General features: G+C 36.0%; 1 protein-coding gene across 1 annotated transcript in view; it reads right to left on the bottom strand.

The window, feature by feature from the left end:
• Window positions 1–4,246: 4,246 nt before the first annotated feature.
• The window catches only part of gng12b (guanine nucleotide binding protein (G protein), gamma 12b), a 90,850-nt gene continuing 76,003 nt past the window's right edge, over window positions 4,247–19,093 (bottom strand). The window contains exons 2-3 of the mRNA XM_073851418.1: window positions 11,354–11,466; window positions 4,247–7,618 (exon numbers count right to left, since the gene is read on the bottom strand). Of these exons, the coding sequence (XP_073707519.1) occupies window positions 7,493–7,618; window positions 11,354–11,446 (219 nt within the window). The 5' untranslated portion in view covers window positions 11,447–11,466 and the 3' untranslated portion in view covers window positions 4,247–7,492. The remainder of the gene's footprint in view (window positions 7,619–11,353; window positions 11,467–19,093) is intronic.

The raw sequence follows: 19,093 nt of genomic DNA, 5'->3' as shown, positions 1-19,093 counted from the left end.
AACGTGTATTTTACCACCGGAACACGATTTTTACCAGGGGAACCCCTCTGAAATGTGATTGGGCTAGTTTTGAGTAGCAATTTGGGAGGGGGGTGTTTGTTGTGAAAACCTGGCAACCTTGGTTTATTTATTGTGTGATCTGCCGCAGAAGCCAACAAAATTATGCACACGCAATATGAAAAATAAAGACAGGCATGTGATAGAACATAGTAGAGTTCCGAGTATGTAAAATATTTGAAGTGTCTCCCATGATCACAGAATATGGCTGTTCACACTGCGAACACATTGCAAAATATCTGGAAGTGGCGCAAAGCGAAATGGAAAAGATCAGATTCCATGTGGTTTGTGCTGTTCACACTGTCATGAGAAAAACAGATCTGAGTCACGTGAGCAAAATAATCAGATTTAGGCCACATTTGCCTGCAGTGTGAACATAAATCTTCCTGGCAAGGTGATCATCATTTTTTGGAGACCTTTCTTTGTATTAAAATATTGTGTAGAATGGGAGGAGGGAGAAAAATACAATAGTGTTTAAGCTGAGAAATACATGTGAAGCTACACTGGGACCTTTACTCACTGTACAGTCGTAGCCAAAAGTCTTGAGAATTACATAAATATTGGAAATTGGAAAAGTTGCTGCTTAAGTTTTTATAATAGCAATTTGCATATACTCCAGAATGTTATGAAGAGTGATCAGATGAATTGCATAGTCCTTCTTTGCCATGAAAATTAACTTAATCCCGAAAAAAAACTTTCCACTGTATTGTTAAGAAGGCTTCAGGGCGTCCAGGAAAGTCCAGCAAGCGCCAGGATCGTCTCCTAAAGAGGATTCAGCTACGGGATCGGAGTGCCACCAGTGCAGAGCTTGCTCAGGAATGGCAGCAGGCAGGTGTGAGCGCATCTGCACGCACAGTGAGGCCAAGACTTTTGGAAGATGGCCTGGTGTCAAGGAAGGCAGCAAAGAAGCCACTTCTCTCCAAAAAAAACATCAGGGACAGATTGATCTTCTGCAAAAAGTATGGCCAATGGACTGCTGAGGACTGGGGCAAAGTCATATTCTCAGATGAAGCCTCTTTCCGATTGTTTGGGGCATCTGGAAAAAGGCTTGTCCGGAGAAGAAAAGGTGAGCGCTACCATCAGTCCTGTGTCATGCCAACAGTAAAGCATCCTGAGACCATTCATGTGTGGGGTTGCTTCTCATCCAAGGGAGTGGGCTCACTCACAATTTTGCCCAAAAACACAGCCATGAATAAAGAATGGTACCAAAACACCCAACAACAGTTTGATGAAGAACAATGCATTTTCCAGCACGATGGAGCACCGTGCCATAAGGCAAAAGTGATAACTAAGTGGCTCGGGGACCAAAACGTTGAAATTTTGGGTCCATGGCCTGGAAACTCCCCAGATCTTAATCCCATTGAGAACTTGTGATCAATCCTCAAGAGGCGGGTGGACAAACAAAAACCCACTAATTCTGACAAACTCCAAGAAGTGATTATGAAAGAATGGGTTGCTATCAGTCAGGATTTGGCCCAGAAGTTGATTGAGAGCATGCCCAGTCGAATTGCAGAGGTCCTGAACAAGAAGGGCCAACACTGCAAATACTGACTCTTTGCATAAATGTCATGTAATTGTCGATAAAAGCCTTTGAAACATATGAAGTGCTTGTAATTATATTTCAGTACATCACAGAAACAACTGAAACAAAGATTTAAAAGCAGTTTAGCAGCAAACTTTGTGAAAACTAATATTTGTGTCATTCTCAAAACTTTTGGCCACGACCGTAAACACTAACTGTGGTGCAAAAGCCATTTTGGGAGGGGTATTTCTGTACTAGGCTGACTAGAAGTAAACAGAGCTGACATTATGTCCCTGCCTCAATGACCTCTGGAGTTTCTACTGCCCAGCCTGCCATTAACCTTATCCTGCTAAATATAGGTCTGCAGGTAAGTAGAGTGACATAGTGGTACTTTCTCTCCAAAAGTGCCTAGAGCTGGGAAACTCCAGCTTCATGGGGATCATTGGGACCATGACTTTAGGTGGAAGTGAACCGTCGGCTGTTCCCACGCACGAGGAATGCAAATGTTTCTGAAGGGACCGACTGCAGCGCCACAGATCAAACCCAGAGAGCATGAAGGACAATTTAATGCTCAGCTTCACAGAGGAGCAATACTATTATAATTAACCCTTTACTTGCTATATCAAGTGATTATACTGTACTGTTCAAAAGTTAGGAGCAGATTTTTCATTTAGATATTTTAAAGAAATAATTATAAAAGAAACAACATCAAAAGACTTATAAAAATCCTATTTTAAATAAATGCTGTTCTTTTGAACTTTGTATTCTTCAAAGCATTCTGGAAAAAAAAGCAGCAGTAGTGTTTTCAACAATGATAAAACTAAAGCATCATTAATGGACACCTGTGATTTTGCAAAGCTCTGGTATATAGCTGAATAATAACAAATAAATAATAGGTGATATACTGAATGGCTCTTTGTTTCCCTCATACAGGATTACGGGGTTTATCCTGAAGCTTTTCCGCCGAGCTACAGGTAACTTTATCACTAAAAATGACACGACCACAAAGCCAGTTCATCAATCATAGACAAGACGCTCCACTGATTACATCAATATAGGGCAGTAAATACAGCCTGACCTGGTTCTGAGTGCAGCAGGTATGAGAGGAGGCTCTTCTGGGATCATTGCATGGGATCACAACAGGGCTTTGACCTGAAGCCCCAAATAAAACAATATCAGAGAAATTAGAGCAAGTGGGAATAGTGAGACCATGAACACCTGGCTGCTGGTGGAAAGCATGAGGCAGCCATTAAATACATGTTATCTTCTCCTGATAGCGACATAAAGTAAACTCGATATGCCAACACATACACACACACACACACACACTAATATACAGCAGAGGTCAAAAGTTTACACCCCCCTTTCAGAACATTAGCACTGACCTGAATAAGATATTTAAAATAAAAGATGTTTACATATAGTCCCCTAGAAAAAATAATAGTTGAATTTATAAAAATGACCCTGTTCAAAAGTTTACATCCCCTTGATTCTTAATACTGTGTTCTTACCTGAATGATCCACAGCTGTGTTTTTTTGTTTAGTGATAGTTGTTCATGAGTCCCTTGTTTGTTCTGAACAGTTAAACTTCCTGCTGTCCTTCAGAAAAATCCTTTAGTTCCCACAAATTCTTTGGTTTTCCAGCATTTTTGTGTATTTGAACCCTTTCCAACAATGACTGTATGCTTTTAAGATCCATCTTTTCACACTGAGGACAACTGAGGGACTCATATGCAACTATTACAGAAGGTTCAAATGCTCACTGATGCTCCAGAAGGAAACACAATGCATTAAGAGCCAGGGATGAAAACTTTTGAACAGAATGGAGATGTGTACATTTTTCTTATTTTGGCCAAATATCATATTTTTATATTTAGTACTGTCCTTCAGAGGCTACAGAAGATAGTGAGCATTTGAACTTTCTGTAATAGTCCCTCAGTTGTCCTCAGTGTGAAAAGATGGATCTCAAAATCATAGTCATTGTTGGAAAGGGTTTTAAATACACAAAAATACTGGAAAACCAAAGAATTTGGGGGACCTAAAGGATTTTTCTAAAGAACAGAAGGCAGTTTAACTGTTCAGGACAAACAAGGGACTCATGAACAACTATCACTAAACAAACAAACAAACAAACAAACAAAAATTGAGGCAAAAACACAGTATTAAAGATTAAGGGGATGTAAACTTTTGAACGGGGTCATTTTTATAAATTCAACTATTATTTTCTCTTGTGTAAACATTAATGTAAAATGTCTTATTCAGGTCAGTACTAAATAAACAATAACATTCAACTTTTGACCTCAACTGTATATATATTGGACAACAGATGTCACATGGACTATTTTAACAATGTCCTTACTGCCTCTCTGGGCCTGAACATGTCAGTTGCACTGTCTATGCAGGGTGGGAAAGCTTTTGGATTTCATCAAAAATATCTTAATTTGTGTTCCAAAGATAAACGAAGGTCTTACAGGTTTGGAACGACATAAGGGTGAGTAATTAATGACAGAATTTTCATTTTTGGGTGAACTATCTCTTTAAGAAGTATTCTGTTTATTATTAAAAATGCTGAAAACAGTTGTTCTTTATGGAAAGTGTGATGTAAATATTTAAACATAAATGTAACACTGGACTCACCAGAGAACACAGACAAACAAGACAACAAGATTGAGAATAAATCTATATTTAGTTGGAAAAAGACAACATCTACAACCCAGCATATTGGGACCCAGCTCTGGAATTTCAAGACAGAAGAAGGTGAAAAATTCACTCAAATACAGTGACACTGAATGCTCTTCATATTAAAAAATATTCTTAAAGGCAAAAAGAGATAAGGCAGACTGAAGATCTTGTGCATTTCATATTTTCAATACAAAAGCACCTTCAGAAAAACACGACAGTCCAATTAACAACAGGCCACTGAGAGAACTCAATACTACTGTTGGGAAACAATACAAAAATGTCACTTTAACAAGAAAGCAAGGCTGAAATTGCCATTGAAAGCATACAGTTGTTCAAATCAGATTAAGATTGGTTGATGTGTGTACAGATTCAGCTGCATGATGCACAGGCATAGATATATCCAGCCTGAGGCAGGAGACAGATGTGTAATGATGAAGACACACAGTGAAGATGTCTGTGGGACAGCAGTGCCGCTGGTTCACAGTAGTTTGGCTCTGGCTGTCGTCTCGAGACAGGAGCGCGGCAGTGAACGAGTCAGAGCAGGAATACTTCATTAAGGCTGGTTCAGCTGGTCTGGTGAAGTTGTTTTATCCCAGCTGTGTCATGAAGGCATTACACGCACATACACTCACTTTCATTAAATGCATGGCAGTTCACAAGAGTGTTACAAAAAAAGGTACAGGAGTTGTAAACATAGAATGATGTCAAAACGCATGATTATAACAGTCACAAAAATAACTACAATCAGAGGAATCATCATGTGCTCAGTGTATGTGTAGAGAAAAAATCACGTGACCCTATGTGTGTTTCTATTGCTGGTTAGATCCCAGTATGAGATGGCACAATGACATTCAAATTTTGTCATAAAAAGAGACAATAATTACAAATCAAAACAATCAGGAGAAATGCCATTGTACGTTAACATAAGGCATCTCGTAAATAATCATTAAAGGGTTATAATATATTACGTACCATGATCTGCAATAAAGAATTGCTACTGTATCTAATAAACACAGGGCAATAACACAAGACAAAGTATTCTAATGCAAATTCAGATGGAAATCTTATCCCATTTACTTAAAGTAGGCATTTAAAGAATGGAGAAATGAGTAAAGAAAACACATTTTGGTAACACTTTGCAATAAGGTACCATTTTAAGGTTTAAATATTAATAATGTAAATAAATGCTGTTGTTTTGAACTTTCTGTTCATCAAAGTTTCTAAAATTGTATTAAGCAGATTTTTTTTCTTTAGATACACTCCCGGTCAAAAGTTTTTGAACAGTGCAATATTTAATGTTTATGTTTAAGTCTCTTCTGCTCATCAAGCCTGCTTTTATTTGATCCGAAGTACAGCAAAATAAAATATTAAATATTTGTAAGATATAAAATAACTGTTTTCCATTCGAATGTATTTTAAAATGTAATTAAAATATAAAAAAGCATGATTACTCTAGTCACATGATTCTTCAGAAATCATTCTAATATTCTGATCTGCTACTCAAAAAAAAAAAATTATTATAATTTGTTTTTGAAAACAGATTAATTTTTCAGGTTTCTTTGATAAATAGAAAGTCCAGAAGAGCATCATATATCTGAAATAGAAATCTTTTGTAACATTAGAAATGTCTTTATCATCACTTTTGATCAATTGATGAATTTAAAACATTCCTGCTAAATAAAAGTAATAATTTCTATAATTTTTTATAATTCCTTGCTAAATAAAAGTATGAATTTCTAATGTCTCTATAATAATGTTACAAAAGCTTTTTATTTCAGATACATTCTGATCTTTGGATCTTTCTATTCATCAAAGAATCTTGAAAAAGTACAATATACTCAACTGTTTTAAATATTGATAATAATAATAATAATAATAATAAATGTTTCTTGAACAGCAAATCAGCATATTATAATGATTTCTGAAGAATCAAACACTAAAGACCGGAGAAATGATGCTGAAAATTTAGTTCTGATCACAGGAATAAATTATATTTTAAAATATATTTTAAAAGAAAACAGTTATCTTAAATAATAAAAATATTTCAAAATTTTACTGTACTTTGGAACAAATAAATGCAGGCTTGGTGAGCAGAATAAACTTCTTTAAAACGTTAAATATCTTACAATACTAAATCTTAATATATATAACTTGCTTCAAATGTATTTGTATTTATTTATTATTTTTGATTGATTTAATGTGTTTAAATTTAACTTGCTTAACAGAAGTATACATTAAAAAAAATTGCACAGACCCCAAAGTTTTGAATCTATAGATTAAATGGTGTATTTATAAATCAACACTAAGATTAATAAATGCTGTAAAAATGTGCTTGTCATTGCTTGCTCGTTATTCCAAATTTGACCTTATTGTAAAGTGTTTCCCAAATTTTCACTAATTAAAATAAAATCAAATAAAAAAAAAAGAACACTTCCACACAAATGAATACATCTCCTTGTATTACTCTTTAAAATGCTGATCTGCAAGTTTTGGCAGTTGTTGAACTTTTGAAACACAGTTCACCTGGTTTGCTGCGAGAAAATAAAAAGGGCACAGTGTTGCGTGTAGTGATTTGACAGGAGGGGTTAGCTTTGTATCACTCCATTGTTTAGACACAGTGAGTTAATGAGGGAGGTCCGGAGTAGCATTACGTCAATGTGACGCCTCCAAAGACACCTGTTTCCTCCTCCACTGAGCACAAGCACCCTTCACACATTTGTGATGCTGACATTTCACCCCTCACATCAACCCCCCACTCCTCCCTGTGACTGGACGCCTTTAAAAGCATCAGATGGGGTCAAAGCACCACTGATGAGGCTCTGCTTATCTGCAGATATATATTACAGAGCGCAGTCATTAAAAATGAGCGTTTCCTGTGCTTCATGAGAGCCGCCCACTCTGACCTCACCCTTTATTTGCAGAAGACACAACCACATCAGTGGACACTATCACAAAGCAAACAACTCATCTGTGCTGTGCCCTAAAGCGAAAAATTCATTCATGGTTTGGTTTTGTCTTTGCACCACAAATGATTTGTTTACTAGGAGCTTTGACTCTCCTTTTAACAGACAACAGGAACGGTTCTAGTGTGGATACAAACAAATAATAGCTTGGGGTTTAGCTCATTTTAAGGCGAATTGTGAATGAATGTTTGAAGATGATTTTCTTTCAATAAAAAAAAAAATAATAAAAGGGAACATCAAAACGTACACCAAGAGTTCAAGCATCCCACTACAATATAGTGCAGGGCTTTTTATCTTTAAAAGGGTTTTCTGAAGTTGGGATACCCATAAGCAGAGGATCATACTTGGCATGTTCACTGCAGTAATGCATGAGGTCCGCAGAAGCTTTAGACACCTGCAAAGAAGAGATACAATAATTGTTAGATCTGTGTGATTTATAAATTAACTATTTATTAGTTAAAATGCAAAATATGTTTTTAAGCTTTTTTTGGCCATGGAATGAATATCAGCAGCTGTGTTTTTTTTATCCAAAGTTTTGAATTTAATTTATGAGGAAATTAGAATATTGCATATAAAACACCTGCAAATAAAAAAAAACATTTCACCTATTTCCATCGTCGCTTTCTGCAATCCTGGCAAAATCTCAACAATAAAAAGTCACATTTCTGTAACTAGGGAAGCCTGTGGCTCTTTCTCCTTACATGATAAATGATTTTTGGCAGATGAAATGCAATATCAAAGGCTGTCATGTTATCTTGCATTCAGACGCCTAATGTTTGGCAACGCAATCATGTGAGGCAGTTATTTTGATGATGGACTTTGCCTCAGGTATTTCAAAATTATTAAAATGGTGTGCTGGTTAGTTCAGTCATCCTATTACATGATCTGTTGAGGCAAAGTCAGTTTTGCGCATCAAGGAATTTATTCAGTAAATGTGTTTCAGTTGTTGTTGTTGTTTTCTTGGTCAGATTTCAGATTAAAACAATTATCCACCTCAATTGACCACAATGTTTTAGTGTGCAAATTGGTGTTTCTATCTATTAATTTGTCATTAAATAGGTAAAAGCTGAAAATTCTGTCAATTCTATGACTTTTGTTCTGCAAAACACTAAAGGAGAATATATCTGTCCATGCAGTCAAGTATGAACCTCACCACTGAGCATAAACCTAGTCCACTACAATCCATTTTACATTCAAGTTTGTCAATCTGTCTGAGGTACTGTACATTGATTTTTTAATAGTTTATCTGTCTGACTGCTCCATATTTAAAGGGTTAGTTCACCTAAAAATGAAATTTCTGTCAATAATTACTCACCTATATGTTGTTCCAAACCCAAAAGACCTTTGTTCATCTTCGTAACACAAATTAAGATATTTTTGATAAAATCCAAGAGCTCTCTGCTCTCAGCAAGGGTCCTTTTTTCCCCACACAAAAAGTATTCTTGCAGCTTCATATAATTACGATTGAACCACTGATGTCACATGGACTATTTTGTCGATGTTCTTGGTATCTTTCTGGGCCTTAAACGTGGAGGAACGCTTGCTGTCTATGGAGGGCCAGAGAGCTTTTGGATTTCATCCAAAATATCTTCATTTGTGTTCCGAAGATGAACAAAGGTCTTATGGGTTTGGAACAACATGAGGGTGAATAATTAATGACAGAAATTATATTTTTGGCTGAACTACCCCTTTAAAGGTGACCTATCATGAAAATCTGACTTTTTTCATCTTTAAGTGCTATAATCAGGTCCATAGTGCATCTACCAAACCAGAAAACGTGAAAAAGGTCAACCCAGTAACTTTGTTTAGGTAAGCTTTTTTTCTGCAAGCATTGGAAAAAAAAAATGAGCGGCTCAGATTTCACTCATCCCGTAGCGTAGGAAGGGGATCTTATAATATTACCGCCCCTTAATCTGCACGTTTCCACCCACGGAGCTGTCATTTTGTTTTTGCAAGCGGCAATGGTGTAACAGTTCTAACACCATGGCAAATATTCAAGCAAAGCATGCTAACTATTTAGAGTCCCAGCCTCATAGGAGACAAGAGAGCAATGGATTTATTGATTTATTTACTGTATATTTGTCTTCTGCCACACAGATCTAATATAAACATGCAATTTCTTTCCCAGATGTTTACCTTCACAGACATAACGGACTGTTTTTGGAATTCCTGCGTGTTTTTAACATAAACATAACAGTGTGTATCTGACCGTTTAATCGCAATAAGACAGGAAAGAGAACTTAGTTTAGTACTCACACGGCTAAACTAGTACAGTGACAGACGCTTTCTATGTGCATGCTTCGAATGTGTGTGCTCAGAAAGCCATAAATCAGAAAATTAATCTATTATGGTTTAAAACATTATTTCAGCATGATAGACATGATAATTAAAAGCAAACAGATGTTTTTTGAGAGTATCTGAGGCACGAGCTGTAAAGGCACAGCCGTATTCTGGAAAAGGGGATGTGGAGCAGCAGCTCATTTGCATTTAAAAAAAGAAAACAGTGTGTTTCTGCTTCCCAGGCATTTTCAAAATAATACAATAAATGATCTGTGGGGTATTTTTAGCTGAAACTTCACAGACACATTCGGGGGACACCCAAGACTTATATTACATATTGTAAAAAAGGACATAATAGGTCTCCTTCAAGATTTAGTGTCAAGATGAAAATTCTAAGGGTACATTTACACGACAACATTGTATTAAAGACTTAAAGGTCCACTGAAGGACTTTGAAACACAAAGTGTTATTCAATGTGTTGTTGTAATTTCAACTGAAACAGGAAGACAGGGCGGGACATATCTATCTAGTCCCGCAACCTTTTTTAAGTAGCTATTTATAGTGTAGAGCAGGGGTGCTCAATCCTGTTCCTGGAGATCTACCTACCTGCAGATTTTAGCTCCCTGCTCCAACACAGCTGTCTGTAATTATCAAGTGCTGCCTATGAGATTAATTAGCTAGTTCAGGTGTGTTTAATGAGGGTTGGAGCTGAACTTTGTAGGGTGGTAGATCTCCAGGAACAGGATTGAGCACCCCTGGTGCAGAGGGTGGGACGCGTCAGATTCTAGAGAGCATTTAATTGGACAGAACGTTTGATGAGAAGCTGAAGTGCAGGCTGATTTCTTCAAAATCGCTGATCCATAGTTTTGAATGTATATATCTTCTAAATGCAAATTTTGTCATTGTTTTGGAGCACACCATCTTACAGATAACCTTGAGGATAACATATTCATTCAAAAGCCAAAAAAATTTTTTTTGCCTGTACACTCTTAAAAAAAAGGTGCTTCACGATGCCATAGAAGAACCTTTTAAAAATGGTTCCAAAAAGAACCTTTAACATCTAAAGAACCTTTCTGTTTTACAAAAGTTTCTGTGTGGCAAAAGAAGGTTCTTCAGATTATAAAAAGGTAAAAAAAGAGATGGTTCTTTAAAATGGTTCTTTGTGATTGAATTTGTTCTTCTATGGCATCACTGTGAAGAACCTTTCAAAGCACCCTTATTTTTAAGAGTGTAGTGGCAACTGTAGTTGTGCTGACTACAGACATTCATATGGCACTTCAAGGTGGGTAGGGATGCTCTCTTAGCATCCTAGCTAAAAAAAGGGGGCATTTGGGTGTTTTCTGGGGATATAAATTTTTTTTAGAAAAAAACAAAAATAAAATGCACTAAAATAATATGACAGCCCAAAAACTAATGCAAATGAAAGTACAAGAATTTATGTAGAGCAAAAAAAAAAAAAAAAAGAAAAAAAAAAAAGATAAATATCATATAATTTCGTTTCTGAAAGGCATCCATTTTCCAGATTTACTGCTCTGCATACTCATTTTCTCAAACAAATTCATAAAGTGCCAGTTTGAATGCTATTTAAACATTTGTGAAGGAGTTTCTAAGAACCCTAGACATATCTTGGCTATATTTCCTTCACAAACGGCTTCCATCTATTTTTAAATATTTAATACAAATGTAAGTTTTGTAAAGATATTCATGCAAAGCCACATTTTATTAACCCTTTCAAGTCGTCTTTAGGATCCTGAGAATAAGCATTCAATCGAGTGTTTCCAAATGTGTAACATAGTATTTTACAGTATAAAAATGGTATGTGACAGTAGGTGAAATGAATTACGTTTACCTTTATTCTCTCTATGTTAGCTTCTATCCGTAGCTGTTGCACAGTTCTTCTGGCCTGGGCTATATTATTAGAGCTTTGCATCTTAGACGACATCTTCGATTATCTTCACAGACCTGGAATGAAAACAAATTAAAATTTGCTATTAAACTGTACTTTGCTTCATATGATTCATGAACTACATACAACAGAATTCTCTTACAAAGCATGCAAAACAGGAAATTGGTCTGTGTGTACATGTTAACACACATGGTGAGACAGCAAAAGCTCTCTGAGGAGGTACACAGGGCCCCTTTGACCCCTGCAGAGGTTGGGGGTGTTTAGTGCGTCAGGCCCCCAGCGAGGGGCTTTTCACTAGGTCTGCTTTATGACTGCAGGAGGGAGAACTGAATCAAGCTGAGTGTGTTTGAACAGATCACTTGCTGCCAGCAGTTCGGTCTCTGCAGCTACTCACTGTTCCTGCAGAGCACTCTTTGCGTAAACCATCGTCACTGGTTACTCTGCCAACTCATCTTACACAATGAACACATGTGCACAAGTGCAGAGAGACAGAGTCAGCAGTGCAGCCGCTCAAGCAGAAGGAGTTGTGCAATGCACGTGGTGTAAAAAAGGAAATGGTGGGTGTAAATGGGTGGTCTATCACTGGCCAGGAGATAAACAGTGGACGGTTAGCCTTCTAACTTTCTAAAGCAACGTTGATACCTGAAAGGTCGATATTGAAATACTAAAATACTAATAGTAGATACCAAAATTAGTGAAACAGCACAGCAACCCACACTGACAATCACCTATATTCACAAAGTGTTTGTATATTTAATGTCAATTTGTTTACAAACCACTGTTTCAGTTTATTAAATTCTGTCGTTATCACCTCCAAGAGCTGCTGTAAATCATCTCCGGAACAGCAAATAAGCAAATAAAAAAAAATTGAGTATATCTGATACATGTCATTGATATAGATTACAAATAGTTTTGGACCTAAGACCAATCCCTGTGGTACACCACAAGTTATGTTGACGTATGTAGATTTATGTTCAGCAATTTCTACAAATTGTTGCCTGTTTCTTATATAACTACTCATCCAGTCCAATCCAACCCCTCTAATACCATACCTCTCTAATTTGTGTAATAAAATATCATGATTTATGGTGTCAAATGCTTTCTTTAAATCTATGAAAATTCCCACTACAAGTTTCTTCTTGTCTATGCCATTTGTAATTTTGCTGATCTGTTTGTCCGAAATCCATACTGACTATCAACTAGAGGGTTGTACGTTTCAATTAAATTGTCTTTCTGTAAAATGTTTTTCAGGATTTTGGAGATCTGGGGAAGTATAGAAATGTAAGTTGTTGTTTTTTTTTTTTTACCAGAAATGTACTAGATTGAAAAAAAAAAACGTACATAAATTATAACATTATTAATAAAGTAATAAATCTAAATAAATATTAACATAAATAAATACAGATACATACTTAAATTAAAACAATGGTTTGTAGACTTGCTGTTTTAATTTAGGTAATTTTTAATTGTAAATATTCAAGAAAACAGTCAAGAGTACTCGAGTCACATTTATTTATATAGCGGATTATACAATTCAGATTGTTTCACAGAAATGAACAGGAAATAGCAGTGGTGTACAATTTCAAGTGCCAACTATAAAAGCTCTACTGAAGACAACTGAGGTCAAGTCATTTTAGTGTTGATTCGGTTCAGTTCACTGACAGTGTTGATGTTACAAAGTTCATAAATTACAAAACAAATTCTATCCAGCTATAAAGTAGCTCTATCATTATTCAGATTGGATGAGTTCAATGTTGATTCAGTTTTGTTAAGTAACTGTCAGTGTTGCAAAAGTTGCAAAAATGAAAATCACCCCATGAGTTGCTCACCCTCAAGCCATCCTAAGTGAATATGACTTTCTTCTTTCAGACAAATGCAATTTCCTGGCTCTTCCAAGCTTTTTAATGGCAGTAAATGGCTGTTGAGATTAAGAAACCTAATAAAGTGCGTCCATCCATCATAAAAAGTACTCCACAGTCCATACGGCTCCAGGGGGTTACTAAAGGCCTTCTAAAGCGAATCAATGCATTTTTTGTAGGAAAAATATTCATATTTAAATCTTTAGAAACCATAATCTCTAGCCTCTGCTAACTGTCGTATGCACATTCATGAGAGAGTGGCTTTTCAGCAGATGAAGTAGGACGTATGCGAACATGATGATAAACGCTAAAGTGACGAACGCGGAACTGCAGTGGAGAGAGCAAAACAAAATGCCAGTCACGAATTACAGTAGAAGTACAAAACGAGGATTTGTAAAAATGTCGGAGGATTTTGATATCGACAAACACTTTGCTTCAGAAGGCCTGTATTAACCCCATAGAGCTCTGTGGAACACTTTTTATGATGGATGGATGCACTTTATTGGACTTCAAAATCTCAACAGCCATTCACTGCCATTATAAAGCCTGGAAGACTCATAAATTGTATTCGTCTGAAAGAAGACAGCCATATACTTCTACGAAGGCTTGAAGGTGAGTAAATCATGGGGCATTTTCATTTTTGTGTGAACTATCCCTTTAATAATTAATGAAACCTCTTCAAAGGCAGCTCTACCAAAAAAAGTCATTATCCAGGTCAGTAATAAAGAACATAGTAACAAGAAGAGCAGTGTATTGTTTTCTCTTTTTACTGTCAATATAATTGACTTTGATATTAATCAAACAACAGACAGTGACAGGTCTTTTAGCAACACAACAGATGCTTGATTATCATTGAAGAGATTTTGTTTCGCTGGTTGTTTTTTGATATAGACAAGGTGTAAGTGTTGGTTTCAACAACATGGGAAATGTTTAACAGAGTGGCTTCCATATTGCTACATGGTCAGCCGCATAATCTCTAACACAACAAACCGTTATATCCTACTTCCTGGGAAGCCCAGACATAGCTTTATCATGAATTCAGAGGAAGAGTGTATGGCTGTCTCCTGTTCCATTGGCACAGGGCTGGTATCTCTACAAGGAGGTCCAAGTCGGGGGGTGACCTTATCTGGCCGCACACCAGACATACTCAGAAGGGGTTAAGAGGTTTGGATAACAACTAGTTGTTAATGCAGTGACATAATTAGTGTGAGACAGAGGCCGTAGTTTCTCCCACAAGTCAAGAGGTCAAGGGGCCATCCATACATTACGGTTCAGAGAACACTTGTGCTTAGCTGCAGCTTTACAAGCATAGACAAAACATGACGCCTCTGACGACAGCAGTTTACCTTCCGGACAATAAAGCATCACAGGATGCTAATTTCAGTTTAATCAAGAATTTATCAAATCAACACAGGTTAAACTGTTGGCATCCATGTCTTTTGTTTAAAGGCGCAAAATTTCAAAATTGATTAACAATGCATGTATTTACATGCAGTTATAATTGAATACATTTTGTATGCATCTCTGTCGAGTTGTACAACAAAATATGCAACTGAAAGAATCAAAACTGAAGAATTAAATACACAACACTAATAACTGTGATTAGTATTGTGATTTTATTTAGTTTTTTAACTAGTGGGTATTTATTTAATTAACTGTTTAATTATTTTGTATTAAACAGGCCATTCAATAGGTATTGAATTAATTATTACTATATATTTTTTTAATTTTAATTAAAGTTTTAGCAATTTTGTTGTGTTTTTCTAATTTTAAATGTAGTTTTTTACAATGGTGTTTTAGTGCCACGTAAACAATAAAAATTAAAAAATTAAATTAAATTAAAAAAAGATTAAAGTCGTAAAATTTTGAGGAAGAAAAAAAATTCTTTGAATAATTTATTCAAAATTATGTGAATAAAGTCAAAATATTTTGAGAATGAACTCAAAAATGAAGTTGAAATATTTTATTATATTTGTATGTGCAATATTAATCTCATAATTTGGACTTTTTTTCTCAAAATATTTTGACATAAATTCATAATTTTGACTTTATTCTCAAAATATTTTGTCTTTATTCATGTATTGCTGCGACTTTATTCTCAAAATTTTGACTTTATTCTCAAAATATTTCGACTTTATTCACATATTGCTACAAATTTATTTAGGCTTTTTTTCATAACATATTTCGACTTTATTCTTGAATTGCTATGACTTTGTTTTTGTAATTTTGCCTTTATTATCAAAATATTTTGACTTTATTCTCATTATTTTGTCTTTATTCTCGTATTGCTATGACTTTATTTTTGTAATTTTGACTTTATTATCAAAATATTTTGACTTTATTCTCAATATTTTGTCTTTATTCTCAAAATATTTTGATTTTATTCTCATAATTTTTTTTACTTTTTTTCTCAAAATATTTTGACTTAATTCTCACAAATTTGATTTTATTCTCAAAATTTTGACTTTATTCTCAGAATTTTTACTTTATTCTCAAAATATTTAGACTTTATTCACGTATTGCTACAAATTTATTTAGGCTTTTTTTTCTCAACATATTTCGACATTATTCTCATATTGCTGACTTTATTCTCGTAATTTTGACTTTATTTTAAAATATTTTGACTTTATTCTTGTAATCTTGACTTTATTCTCAAAATATTGACTTTATTTTTGTAATTTTGACTTTATTCTCAAAATATTTTGACCTTATTCTCGTCATTTTGACTTTATTTTCAAAATATTTTTATTTTATTCTCATAATTTTGACTTTTTTCTCAAAATATTTTGACTTTATTATTCTCAGAATTTTCACTTAATTCTCAAAATATTATGACTTTAATCTTATATCTTAATCTTAATCTTAGGTATTTTAATCATGTTTATTTTTTAACATGGAACTAAAACACTGTTGTACTTATTAATTTATATTTCAGTTTTTTGTTTTAGTACATCAAGTTAAACAAAGAAAATAAGAAATATCTTGGCAAATAGATGAAATAAAATACATTTAATTTTTATTTTATTTTATTTCGGTATACAAGTATACAATTATTCTATTTCAAGTAACTAAACTGATTTTAGTTTTAGGTAATGATAATAACCCTGGTCAAAACTGCAAAAGGCACTCTGTCAACTTGTTCATTTTATTCGGATTAAAACAATAATTCTTCTCACTTTTATAATGTCATGAAAGAGTCTGATTTAATCTCAAATGGTACCAGTCTGAGTTTAGCAAACACAAAGACAATGTCATTTGTCCAAGGACAGACTGTGTTCAGTTGATCTCAGTCAAGGTTGAGTAAGAATGCAGCTCTGTGAAAAGGGCACAGTGTTCCTGTGAGGTAATGGTTCATTCGCTCAGAGTGGCTACTGAGGGACAACGAGTCAATTTTTCTGCAGATGCAGCAGAACTCTGACGCAGACAGATACGGCTCAAAAGAAGTGCCAATCAACCCCGGCTTACTACTCGCTCACGCGTGACCTCTGACCCCTCAGGTCGACTGCTGTCCTCATCAACTCCACCAGCAAAGCAGAGGTTCACGTGTAGATACAGAGTCAAGATGACAATATGATTAACCGCCAAAATCATCACCCAGAGAGCCTTCCAAGAGCCCACATCCGTTTTATTAACCCACTCCCTCCTCTCCCTGCAGTATAAATGATTAAAGATGTGTATGAATGTATAAATAGCAAAGGAACAGGAAGAGGGGGCGTCTGTGAGCCTGGACTCAGAGGAGAAAGGGTTCGCTAATAACTGCATATCCGGACCCACAGGATCTCATTCATCCCTCTCACGTTCGTCCTGATAAAACCCTTCATTTGCTCTAGAATTTGTCCTTTCTGTGCTGGGAAGTCGGTGTGTGACGTTTTCGCCACTAAAAAGCTCTTAGCATATGTCCTCTGCTGTTTACGCAACACTGACTTCGAATCATCCAGCAGGTTAACCGCTGGCTTAAATGCAGAGTGGACACAGGATGCCGGCCAGTACAGCTGGCCGCTGAGGAGAGAGGACACTCGAGGTGCACTGAACTGTGCCGGACGGCTCATATGGACGTCTCGACTGTAATTACAGCTTTAGAGAGAGAGACCCAACAGTCAAGCACACTCTAAAAGCTCAGGCTGACGCCGCAGAATTCAGTCTTTTATTACATCTCTCTCACCTCTGCCCTCGCTGTGACCCTGCCCCCAAAAACAACTGTGACGGTTCAAGAGTGAAGGCCTGGTCACACTAACAAATGTTTGGCATGAAAATACGGATTTTCATATGCAAAAAAAAAAAAAACGGTAGTGGAATGAAAACACAAATTCACTGCAATTTTATGTTTTTAAGTTCCACAGTATTTATATGTTTTCAAAACAACTGGTCAGATTTTTCACTAAGGTGTTTATCAAAAAACACTAAATACACTAACATGTAACCAAAAGTGCAAATCTCATTGGTTGGCCAGCCTTAAAGGGATAGTTCACCCAGCAATGAAAATGATGTCATTAATTACTCACGTCGTTTCAAACCCTCATCTTTGCAAAAAAAGATATTTTTGATGAAATCCGAGAGCTTTTTGAGCCTGCATAGGCAGAACGAAGGTCCTATGGGTTTGGAATGACATAAGGGTGAGTAATTAATGACAGAATTTTCATTTTTGGGTGAACTTTTCCTTTAGGGACAACATTCACCAATTTGTGCTGCCCTACACACCAAAGCAAACCTGGATTTTTTGGTTTTATCAAAATGTGTGTGTGTGCGTGGTAATCTAATGTTTGTTTCAGTCTAAACAGATGCATTAACAGCCATTTTGAGGGTGAGAGAAAGACAAAAAAACTGAAAGAGTGTTGCATTCAATAGCTGGTGTTCATCTAAGGATGGATGTGGAGGTCAGGAGGAGTTGGTTGGACAACACATTCTCACTTCTAACTTGTAACATAGTGACGCTTGTTCAGGACCACTTGGCATCACTTTTTGATGCACAGCACAGGGTACCCCATTAGCACCATTTTTTGACGTGCAGGGTCCTCTATTGGTTTAAATAAGAAACCTTTGGCATCAATATGCTAACGCGAAAGGCACTGGGAATTTTATCGTCATGATTAAATTACATATTGGGTAATAATTTTGCCATTATTGCATTTATATTGGGGTGTGCTTTTTTCAATTTAACCAGTCAAAACAAATATTTTTACATTACACCATTTACACATTTATGAGCATGTAACCCAACCCCAGCCCCTCAACCTAACCATTTGTCAATATACAACACTATATAAAATGATATAACAGGCAGATACAACTACAGTCACAATTTATTTTAAAAGTATTAATATTACAAGTCTTCTAAACCAAAACTATTGATTTCTTTTTTTATTTTTATTTTTAAAGATTTATTTTTGGCGTTTTTGCCTTTATTATGATAGGACAGATCAGAATTGACAGGAAACGTAGTGGGAGAGAGATGGGGGGCGGGATCGGGAAAAGTCCTCGAGCCACAAGGCCATCGGCGCTGACCACTATTGATTTCTGGGAGGAACAGATGCGATCGCCATCTCTATCCGCCGTAAAGCTCACCCTGTGTACAGTCAGTGCACAAGTGTTCAAGACGTCACCCGTAGATTACTGAAGAGCGTTTTTGTAGCTCGTAGTGGGCGGGAGTAGGCCGTCGCCATCTTGGAATTGCGTCATCACGTGTCACTCCCGAATAATCTAAATTGGGCAAAGAGGCGGGACGTGGGTGGAGCTGGTTGCTGAAACCACGCCCGCCTAGCGTGACAGTGGTGACAGCAGCTGCAATACACCTGTCACTCAAGTGACCACGCCCTTAATTATGCAG

Source organism: Garra rufa, chromosome 12, assembly GCF_049309525.1.
Source record: "Garra rufa chromosome 12, GarRuf1.0, whole genome shotgun sequence".
In the NCBI taxonomy this organism is placed as follows: Eukaryota; Metazoa; Chordata; class Actinopteri; order Cypriniformes; family Cyprinidae; genus Garra; species Garra rufa.
This window is presented reverse-complemented; position numbering and strand designations above follow the sequence as displayed.